General features: G+C 42.5%; 1 protein-coding gene across 1 annotated transcript; it reads right to left on the reverse strand.

Moving 5' to 3' along the window:
• Nucleotides 1–313: 313 nt before the first annotated feature.
• Nucleotides 314–4,248, reverse strand: LOC119256652 (cyclin-dependent kinase inhibitor 3-like; the record flags this gene model as incomplete). The annotated part of the gene is made up of 4 exons (XM_037524428.1): nt 4,165–4,248; nt 2,253–2,335; nt 843–898; nt 314–357 (listed from the first exon to the last, which is right to left on the reverse strand). Coding segments are annotated over exons 1-4 (267 nt in total), but the record flags the coding sequence as incomplete, so codon positions are not given.
• Nucleotides 4,249–11,923: the final 7,675 nt, after the last annotated feature.

Genomic DNA, 11,923 nt, shown 5'->3' on the forward strand with positions numbered 1-11,923 from the left:
ACTCTCATATCAACGTACACATACACTTCTCTCACATCGACATACCTCAAAAATTTCTATGTGTGATATAACTACAACAATCCATGAAAAGCAACAATCCGTGAAAAGCAATGCCATGTTCAGTAAATGATGAGTTCTCCAGGCCCTTCACATTTCTTCACATATTAGAATAAATCAGTGGTTTGAAACTATGAAATACTGAATATTTATTAAATATATTAAGAAGAGATTACAGTTTATTCCTTTTGAGAAAGAGACTTTCAGTGTTATCTAAAAATAACCTATTAATATGGTTATCTCAAATTATACCTACCTGTATCTTTTGGATATTTCTTCTAACATCTTTAAATTTACAACCTGTAAGTAGTAATAAGGCAAGTGAAAAAGCCAGGTTCTGGTAATATATAACAAATATACTGAAATAAATATATGGCTACTTCAGACAGTCATTCCACATGATCATTTATATGTTTCAATGCCATTTTGAATATGAACTCTAGGGATATAATTCCAGGGATTCACAGCTACCAGTTGCAGGAACTTTCAAGGATTTTTTCATTCTGTGTGCTTTCTGTAACAAGATCCTGGCTGAAGCCCTACACCTCACATTGTACCTCAGTGATGAAGCTTTATTAATTTAAGTCAAATGTAGAATTACTATCAAATTATTATCAAATGTAGAATTATAAATGTGGGTCCAGAAAGGTTTTAAAGTAGATCTATGTTCCTTTTCTAGTGCTGTTGGCCTGGAAATTCTTGTATTATTCAGTACAGAAAATGATGTTAGCTAAACAAATTAATTTAAAGTATATTAATGGGAAGCTGATTACAGTGTTTCCTACCTGGAAGAGCACACAAACCGAGAAACTGAGAGCAATTCACTCGTGACAGGGGTAGCCTGAAAAGAAATTATCAAGTTTAATTCAGTTTTTAAAACATTCTAAGTGGAAATTCAACTTAATCAAGATGTGTGCTTGTTACTGAAGAAGGGTGTTTTAAAGTTTTACAATAGTCACAAAACAAAAATTCATAATTAAATGTAATGTGTTGGTCACAAAAAGACCTAGAAAGATTGGAAGTATCAAAACGGGAACTTATTTGCCTTGTTACTATTTAAGTCTGAAAAATGACAAGTGAATTAAAACTTATCTTAAAGATAATAATGCCTGGATTGTCTATAGCTGAAATAAGTGTACTGAAGTTACCCTGTGAGATACATATTTTGAATTAGTAATCTTAGGTAAACAAGCTCGGCAAAGACCCTCTGATAATTTCATGCCCGGCATTCATTCTACATTACAATTTTAAGATTTCTTTGTCGGGTTTCTTTAAACATATAATTTCATATGCTAAAAATCACAGGTCACACATTCTTTGTTTTACTGGATTTGGCTAAAATGAAATAATCTCATGATATCCTAGTCCCACTTTGTAGTACTCAGGAGGAGCAAAGGGGGCAGAGACTCACCTTGTCTGCAAAACTAAAGATGAAGATACAGAAAAACAGGAGGCATCATATAAATACCACCTGACTTTGAAAAACAGATGCATTTTTGAGTTTAAAATGGAGGTTAGAATGAGGATTGAAAGGTAACCCTATTAGATAGCACAACAAAGAACTTTAGGAATAACACTTAGATTCTTTTCTCTTCCCAGTAGGGATGGTGCTTTCCTAAGGAGGGAAGTTCTTACATTTGCAGAGGTAAGAGAAAGCACTTGATTGTTGGTTGCAGAGAATCACATCTTCACTGCCAAGATGTGAAAGTTGAGTTTATTTAGAAAAATCTGTTTTTGTTATTGTATCTCTAATAAGGTGGCTTTTATCTCAAATAGGAATAGGTACATTACCGTAGCAAATAGTTCTAGGATTTCACTTAATGATAAATTATGTCTCCGGCTATGTTTGGTATACTATTCTTTTGTTGCAAAAGAATAAGTAGATTTTGATAATAAATGGGAACGCACTCCAATCATATCTCAACTCCTTGCTTGTTTATACTATGCTTTTCTCATGCATAAAGGACTTCCCCATTTTAGCACCTTCTCCTCCCACCCCACCCCCCAAATTAAGAAAAGCCTTATATTAAGATAGTAAATGAATCATGGCGTTAAAAGATCCCTTAAAGATTAGAATTATGTAATCAGCAGAAGAGAATCATCAAATATTTTCAATATGTGGCCTATAATCTACAATGATTAGGATGTACATATTAAATATTGTAGCCCATCATTGATCAGAAATATTAACATACCATGATATCTGAATTGGAGTCTGTTCATCTTCAATAGGATCTTCATCTGATGAGTCAAACTCACTTGTTTGCAATGAACTAGGCTTCAAAAGAAATCAGTTGTGTTAAAAAAAACTGTAAAGAATATTTACAGATGAAAGGCTAGCTGAACCTTTCATAAACACTCACTGAATGCAAATTTGCAATTTATTCAATCTGGAATATCAGAGAGATTGGCCATCTTGATAACAAATGATTGCTATTTACCACCATATTAATATTCACGGCACTAGGCAGTGAAGAATTGGGACTGGGAACTAGGAACCTGGCTTCTGGTCTTGGCACTGCCACTCATTTTATAATCTTGGACAAGTCACTTCAGTTATTTTGAATTTGTTTACTGCAACTATAAACGTGAGAGGACTTGTTCATTAGTTCACAAACATTTAAGATAAATAGCTTGCTTTCAGTACAGATGGAGAGACAGATGTGTACACAGATTATAGAAGAAAGTTATAAGGACTACAGTGGACACAAAACTGCACTTCAGAAAAGGGAGCAAACTGCTACTTATGGAACTGGAGAAAGCTTCACAAAGGAGATGTATTAGTTGGGTTTTGAAGACTAACCAAGATGTATTTAGGCAGATAAAGAAGGTAAGACAATTAGGTCAACGGAGAAAGAGCTTGTGGATTCAGGAATTGTGATATAAAAGTAGAGGAGTTGAGGCTAGACATGTAGTTTTTACCTGATCTTTTTCTCAAACATTAACCCCCAGACAGCCTAGTAATTTGGTGTGGGGTAGTACAGATGGAATAAACTGCCCCCAATTTGTGAATAATTAGACTAGAGAGATTGAAATTAGCTTTGTATGCTGATCTAAGGAGTTGGAACTCAAACCAGTAGGCAGTATTGCCAATGGAGATTGTTGGAATTTTATAGGCCCATAAAAACACTCGTTTCTTTTACTCTGTAGCTGAAACCAGTTGAGAGAAGAGACACTGGAGAGGCAAATGGAGATCAGTGTGTTAGTTTTATTACTGAGTGTCAAATGGAGGATGTGGCTTTAAAGCTGTGGTCAAGTGAGCTTGTCAATTCTTCACCCTAGAATTAGCCTCATCCACCTAGTCACAGGCAGTCATGGACAACCCAGGGCTCTCTTGTGGTAGAAAGCACCCCAAATGGCATTTTCTGCAGAGAGAAGGGAAGAGAGGGTTGAGTCGCTTGTGTTCAATTCCTCCCAAACCCGGATGAGACCACTCCCTCTTCCCCTTATGGAGTCAAGTGGAGAAAGAGACAGACTGCCAGGAGTGAAGGACAGCTGACTTCCCTCCACATGAAAGCATGGGGATTAGCAAGCGGAACCACCCCATGCCCTTTCCAGCTCTGAAGCTATATTCTCTAACACTCTTGTTACTACAAGATCACATTACAGAGCGACAGAGCGAATTTAGACTATGGATTTAGTTGCTTTGGAATTATCTGTTATATTATCAGCTCAATACAAATGAAGTCCCTGCAACAGGTAGATACCTTGAGCCAGGCAAGGCTTCCGTTTCTTGCATCTGTTTTTCCTTTTTTTTTTTTTTTTTTTTTAAAAAGCGGTTGATGAGTAAAGATTTTGAATTGGTGTGAACCATTCATCAGGCTCTCCCAGCTAGGTTTACAGATGCTAACATAGCTGGACATTTCCACTCTCCTAGGAACAGTGATTCTGAGCCCAAAGAAAGGGACCCAGTGCCAAGTGGCCCCCAGGAGAAGGTGACAGTGGCGACACACCCACAGGCGGAGTTTAACAACTGTCTTGAAGTTCTCTCCGTCTGCGGCGAGGATCGCTCCCCAGGGGGTGCTGGGCAGCTCCAGACAGGGTATCAGGCAGACTAATATGCGCAGACACCAAAGCGCTCTATGCCATGCGTTTTCTCTGTAATACCTGCTCCACCCTCTTCTGGCAAGGCTTGGGAGACCCCGGAGGTGACAGCTCACAGCCCACAACAGACGCACAGCGAATGTCCATCTTCCCGAGTCCAGCACCGACCCTGTCCTTCGCAGCCAGCGCTCTCGCGCATCCCGGGCAGCGCCACCTCCACCTCCCGGACCCCGACGGTTACTGCGCGAGTCGTGCGGCCATCAGGCTCCGGATGTCTCCGGGCCCAAGAACTGGCCGCAGGTTCACGCCCGTCCCTGCGGCTCCGACCCTCCCCAGCCCGCCAGACTCACCGGCTTCATCGCTGGCCGCCCACTTCGCGACCCACCGCCGCCTACCCCGGGCAGCACCTGCGTCTCAGCACCAGCCCTGCGCCAAGCCCGCCCCTGATTGGTGCACCCGCTGTGAAGCGAGACGCGGGGTCCTCGAGGAACCAATCACACCCTCCTTCTGTTTCTTCCTCCGTCCCCCACTGTGCCCCGGCTCGGCCTCTAACCGCTCATTGGTCCCCAGGTAGCCTTTGAAAGACGCGCGGGAGGAGGGCCCCGTGGTACGTTGATTGGCTAGGAGGGCGCCCTCCGCTGCCAGTTGGGAGGGGCAGGAGCGGGGCGGGGCGCGGGGCCAAAGTGCTTTGGGGATGCTGAAAGCCGCGCTTTCTATTGGCAGGATTTGCAAGTGGTACCAGGGTAGGGAATTTGGTTTCTTAAGTTTTTCAAAACATTATTTTATTTTTTTTAAGATTTATTTATTTATGCATACAAGAGCTGGGGTACAGGCTAGAGATGCGGGGATGAGAGGATTCACCAGAGACAGAGTGGGGAGCAGAACAGGCAGACTGGCGAAACACACTGCTGAGGGGAGCAGCGGGCGAGTCAGGAGAAGTCTGCTGCGCCATGTGGGTTGCTCCCTGGCAGGCCGGGGATCGAACTCGTGCTGCAGAGGCTGCGGATTGCTTCATAGTGTGGTGCTTAACCCCTTGCGCCACCAGAAAGGCCCCTATTTTAATTTTTAAGGGCAGGGCCTCCCTGGTGGCACAGGCGTTTGAGCGCCACGCTGTGAAGCTGTCCGCAGCCTCTGCAGTGCTGGTTCAATCCCGGCCGGCAAGGGTCCCACATGGCGCGGCAGACCTCACCTGTCTAGCCGGCTGCTCCCTCAGCAGTGTATTTCGCCAGTCTGCCTGTTCTGTTCCCCACTCTGTCTCTGGTGAATCTTCTCACCCTCCCGCGCGTCTGGCCTGTACCCCGGTTCTTGTATAAATAAATAAATCTTTAAAACAAAACAAATTTTAAGGGCATGGGGGTGGGTGGTTGGGAGTGTTTTCCTGGAGTTTTCATAAAAAATGCCTCGCATCTCACAGACAATAATTATGGTCACAATTAGTCCTACAACACTATGGAAACAGCTAAAAATCCAGAATGTGAACGTAACTTGCATGTTTGATTATTTGTTCTCTTTAGCATTTCAGGATCTGCATAGGTTAGGGTGTGAATTCCTATTCGCAAATATGAACGAAATAATATTGTGTGAAAGGAAGGTAAAAAGTCTTCAGATGCGTTGTTGTGCTGGTGTCCAGCTATTCTCTTTCAAAAATGTGTTTGCTAATTCTCTTCCCGGTTCCCCAGTCTTGATTTAGCTGGCCGTGGGGAGGAAAGTCACCTGGAGCAATATTTGCTGCAGGACTGAGAAAAATGTGCATGGAGGTGGCGCTTCCGGGATGCACGAGAGCGCTGGCTGCGAAGGACAGGGTCGGTGCTGGACTCAGGGAAGATGGACATTCGCTGTGCGTCTGTTGTGGGCTGTGAGCTGTCACCTCCGGGGTCTCCCAAGCCTTGCCAGAAGAGGGTGGAGCAGGTATTACAGAGAAAACGCATGGCATAGAGCGCTTTGGTGTCTGCGCATATTAGTCTGCCTGATACCCTGTCTGGAGCTGCCCAGCACCCCCTGGGGAGCGATCCTCACCGCAGACGGAGAGAACTTCAAGACAGTTGTTAAACTCCGCCTGTGGGTGTGTCGCCACTGTCACCTTCTCCCGGGGGCCACCTGGCACTGGGTCCCTTTCTTTGGGCTCAGAATCACTGTTCCTAGGAGAGTGGAAATGTCCAGCTATATTAGCATCTGTAGTTCCCTGATTCAACCTTTGTGACCGCCAATGGGTAGAGTGCTGCTAGGAAGAATTCCTTAGTAAAGAAGATAGCACAGTTTGACTTACAGACTTTATTAGGAATCCCACTGAAATGGAACCAATAGGAAAAAAGATTATATAGATTTATATTAAGGAATTGACTCCCATGATTGTGGAATCTTAGCAAGTCCAAAACCTGATGGCTGAGGCTGGGATGCTGGAGACGCAGGGAAGAGTTTTGGTGGAGTTTAAAGGCAGACTACTGTAGAACCTGGAAGAGCGGATGTTGTAGATGAAGGCTGGATGCTGCTTTTTCTTTCTTTTTTTTTTAAAATATGTATTTATTTATGCATACTGGAACAGGGGTGTAGGCTAGAGGTGCGGGGGGCGGGTGTGTGAGAGAGGATTCACCAGAGACAGAGCAGGAAGCAGAACAAGTGGATCTACTGAAATACACTGATGAGGGGAGCAGTGGGCAAGACAGGAAAGGTCTGCTGCGCCATGTGGATTGCTCCCTGGCTGGCCAGGGGATCGAACTTGTGCTGCAGAGGCTGTGGATAGCTTCATAGTGCTGAGACTTACACCTTTGTGCCACCAGGGAGGCCCCTGGATGCTGCCTTTTCATTCAGGCCTTCAACTGAATGATAAGACCCACCCACATTATAGAAGGGAATCTGTTTTACTCAAAGTCCACTGATTTTAGTGTAACTCTCATCCAGACAACACCCTCACAGAAACATCCAGAATAATGTTTGAACAAATATCTGTGCATGATGGCCCAGTTAAGACACAATAAAATTAACCATTGCAGAGTATAGTTAGGAAATTCCTTTAGCTCTGTGCTATCCAACATGGTGACCATATTGATTATCTCCAAAATCAAAGGCTAAACAAGTAGGAATAAAGTCTTTGAGGGACTCATGGACCACTTAAGAAACATTGTTCTGCTATGTAGACAGTATCCTCCTTTGATATAAGTAGTTTTCTTCAGACGAAATCCTCAATAGATCTGAGAAGCTGCTCACCACCAACATCATATTTACAACTATTGTTTTGGTGTGTTAGTTTGCATTTATGTTAGTGACCAGGGGAGTGTGATAAAAATGGAAGAGTGAAGATTCTGGGCTCACCTCCTCCATATACTCAACTAAACTGCAGCAGAGCAAAACCAACAACTCCTGAAACAAAAAAGTATATACTGTACTTACTACATATCAGGAACAACAGTCCAGCAGAAGGGGACTGAACTGTGTTTACAGTGATACTGGGCAGTACAACCCCTGAGAATGGGGGGCTATCTGCTGCATGGGACACCCTTATAGTTGCTGACTCAGGGGGCACATATCCACAGCAGGGATTTTGAGGGCCCAGCTCTGTGCTGGAGAAGGCATGCACAAAATTAGCACTATTGAAAAATGATAGGCTCAGGGGTGCATAGTGATGATATTGGCTTGAGACTGATGTTCCCAATATAGGACAGTTGGAGCCTGAACCTTGGGGAGAACCAGGTTGGATGACCTGTGTCTTCGCATAGAAGAGGATACTATTTATAGTCTGACACTGGACTGAAAACAAGAGAACAAATGAACACTTTCACTAAACAGAGTTTAAGCACTTGCTCACAACAGTCACAAACACCCCAGGATAAAACTCTGTCCTAGAGAAGAGAACAACTCAGGACTTGTGACTCTGTCTCAACCACCATCTATGCCCAGTGCTTCTCCAGTGCTCAAACATAGCCTAGAGGCAGAAGCCGGTAGGAGATTATGAGAAAACACTTAAACCAAGGAGCTAGCCTAAAGGAAGGGATCCCTGTGGACCCCCACCATATACACCCTGGACCCCACAGCACAGCAGGAAGCTTGAATCCCTGGTGCTTAGTGAAGGTGACTCTTCGATATTCTACTGTTCTCGTTCCTTCTACCTATTATCCCTTGTCAGGACCAGTTCTCTAATCATTTCAACAGGTACCAAGACAGAAGTTTTAAAAGTCTATCCTTAACACAATCCATCAAAACTTAAGAGAAAACGAAGAAACACATAAACATATCACAAATACAGGAGCAAAAAAAAAAAAAAAAAAAAAAACCCATGAGAGAAGTCTCAGTCAAACGAACTGCAGAATATACCTGTTCAAGGTACCAGTGATAATAATGCTCATGGGACTCAAAAACCAAAAAACAATGAACAAAACAAAGCATGGTATAAAACATGAGCAGACTAACGATGGAGAAAATACAAGACAGTTATAATCGGAACTAATGGAGCTAAAAAATACTATTACTGAATTAAGAAACACAACACGCAAAAACAGGCAATGGAGAGAATTAGAGAACTTGAAAGCACAATATTGGAGAACACAAATAGGACAACAAAGAGAAAAAAGAATTTTAAAAAATGAAAATATGTCAGAATCCTTGGAATAAACTAAAAAGAAATAACATCTGTATCATTGGGGTCCCGGAAGAAAAAAAGAGAAAGTCATAGAAAATTTATTTGAAGAAATAATTGCTGAGAACCATCTCGATCTGGGCAATGAACCAGATGTTCTGATCCAAGAGTCCTAAAGTGTTCCAAATAAAATAATACTACACAGTCACACACCAAGCCTTTTAATAATAAAACTGTTGAAAGCCAGTGAAAAGGACAGACTAGTAAAAATATCATAAGCAAAAAAAGTGATCTATAAGGGAATCTATTGTCAGCAGATTTTTCAGTAGAAACACCACAAGCAAGAAAGGAATGGCAGGAGATATTAGTCCTCAAAGAAAAAAAATCTCTAGACTAGACTCCTTTACCTTGCAATAGTAACATTCAAGACAGGAGGACATGTAAGGAACTAAAAGAATTTATTAACACCAAGCCACACATGAAGAAGTTTTAAGGGCTTGTTATAAGTAACAGAACAACATATACAGTATTAACAGACACCTAAATTATATAACTTAGAGGAGGAGACTAGCAATGTAGCCCATCAGAACAAGTTTGAGACCAAACTGTCCGCAAAGTCAGAAAAACAAATAATCTATCAGAATTCAAAAAACAAAAAGACAAGACAAACTAGAAAGCAAACAAACAAAGCCCCAAAATGGCAATGAGAACTTACATCTCAGTAATCACCTCAGCTGTAAATGGTCTGAATTCGCCAGTCAAAAGGTATAGAGCAGGGCCTCCCTGGTGGCACAGGCCGTTGAGCGCCCCGCTTTGAAGCTGTCTGTAGCCTCTGCAGGTTTGATCCTGGCCGGCCACGAGGGTCCCACATGGAGAAGCAGACCTCTCCTGTCTCGCTCGCTGCTCCCCTCAGCAGTGTATTTCGGTCCATCTGCCTGTTCTGTTCCCCGCTCTGTCTCTGGTGAATCCTCACACCCCCACACCTCTGGCCTGTACCCCGATTCTTCAATAAATAAATAAATCTTAAAAAAAAAAGGCTTAGAGCAGATGAATGGATTTCAAAACAAAGTCCAAGCTTTTGCTGTTTACTTCTTAGTGGCCATAGTACTGTGTAAAGGGGATCTGGAAGGGTGTATATCTGGACCTAGAACCCTGCCTAAACCCTGTAGATTTAACTTGCCTAAAATTGACAAGTATTTAAGGTGCATTTATTTTCTGTTGCATGGCTAAGATCACAGACTGTTTAAGCACAGTGGCTGTGGACAGTTTTAAGTGCATTTGCATATGTTTGAAAGCAAACCAGACTGGGCCTATGTGAAATTGTGATATTGGTAAATATCTGATTATTGATATTTTGGATCCTATTCCCTCATTTTTTGACTAGACCCTTTCATAGGTTGAAGTGAGCAAGAGTGGGCTGATATGTTGGGGAAAAAGAGGATAGAAGCATCTGCCATGGTTGCTTTGCTACCAGACCACTGAGGAATGAACAGTTACGTAATGTGGAATGGTAATGTGTATTATGAGAAGTATTTGAGTGTGCCTAAAAACAAAGTACCCCTAAGTGGAAATTGAGAGGGAGATGGAGCTCTAGCTTAGAAAGCATCTCCATCCAAAAATACAATTGGAAATAAAAAGCCTGGCCCAAAAAAGTTAGTAAAATAACAAAAAGAGTCCTCCCTCCACAACTACCACCACCACCACCACCACCACCACCATCACCATACTCAAGTCTTATCATTCTGTAGGCTAAGGTTGATTAACTGTAAGCACCTTTTGTATAGTTTCCAGAAAATGAACTGTCTTACCATGGCCTTATTCCCATCCCAATCTCAAGATTCTGATCTCAAAATTTTGCAACCAGCTTATCTTTCTCTTCCCCACTGCACTCAATGCTTGCCACCATCTTCTTCTGGATGTTGGGAACTCTCTGTGTATCCACTCACCTTGCATCAGCCTTTGTCCCTGTCCAAGGTTTACTCTTCACTCAACTTCATTCTTTTTTTTTTTTTTTTTTTTGTGGGACCCTCGCCAGTGGCCGGGGAACGAACCGGCGCTGCAGAGGCTGCAGGCAGCCTCGCAGCCCAGCACTCAACCGCTGCGCCACCAGGGGAGGCCCCTCTACTCCATTCTTGACAGCAGCTCACAGTGTGGTGTTGGTGTTCTTTCTATTTAGCCAAGCCATTCCCTCCCTCTTGTCCCTGCATTCCTGCTCTTTCTTTCTTTCTTTTTTTTTTTAAAGATTTATTTTATTTATTTATGCATACAAGAGCTGGGGTGTAAGCCACAGGTGTGGGGGTTAGGGGTGAGAGGATTCACCAGAGACAGAGTGGGGAGCAGAACAGACAGATCTACTGAAATACACTGCTGAGGGGAGCAGCGGGCGAGACAGGAAAGGTCTGCTGTACCATGTGGGTTAGCTCTCTGCCTAGGAATCAAGCTCGTGCTATAGTGGCTGCTGATAGCTTCATAGTGCTGAGACTTATGTCTTTGTGCCACCAGGCAGGCCCTATCCCTGCTCTTTCAATTCTTACTTCCATTAAGCTTGAAATCTTCATTTTTTTTGCATTTGAGAAGAGCTGGATATACTTCTCTACACTCTCCTGAGGTTGGGATGGGAAGGAGAAAAACTGATGAGTGACCAAAGTGGGTAAAGCAGAAGAATTGTGGTCTATTGGGATAGCAAATGTAAAAATTTATCTTTTAACTTTCTCAGATCAAATTATAAAATATTAATCTACACACATCATTTATAGATACTACAAATATAACAGAGAGAAAAAATTTGAAATTTTGTTTTGATATTTTATATAATTATTAATCACATTAATACACACCTAATTGCTTCTTTACTGGTCAGTAGTTAATATAGGGCCAGGCATGTCATTAAATATCTATCCTTATCTCTGTAAGTTATATTTGGTAAATAGGAAGCTGTTAATATATGCTTATGCATCTTTGCTTTTAACTTATCTGCTCCAAACTTAAGGAATGAAAGTTTATTGCCTCATGTGTGCTAAGTCAAGAGCTGTTCTAACTGCTGAATACTAGTGGGGCAGAGAGCCAAACGAGACCAAATGGTGCTTGCAAAATAGATCGTGAGGTTGAAAAAAGTGTGGAAGGTCAAGGAGCATTGGTGAAGAGGAATAAGTGCAATGGATGGTCCTTTATGGATTCAGCAGGACAGATGCCTGGAGTATTGGGTGAAAGATGTTCCTTATTTTCAGAGGAGGATCCAAAGGACCAAGAGAC

Source organism: Talpa occidentalis, unplaced genomic scaffold, assembly GCF_014898055.3.
Source record: "Talpa occidentalis isolate TD23 unplaced genomic scaffold, MPIMG_talOcc4v2.1 talOcc4.359, whole genome shotgun sequence".
NCBI classification, from domain to species: Eukaryota; Metazoa; Chordata; class Mammalia; order Eulipotyphla; family Talpidae; genus Talpa; species Talpa occidentalis.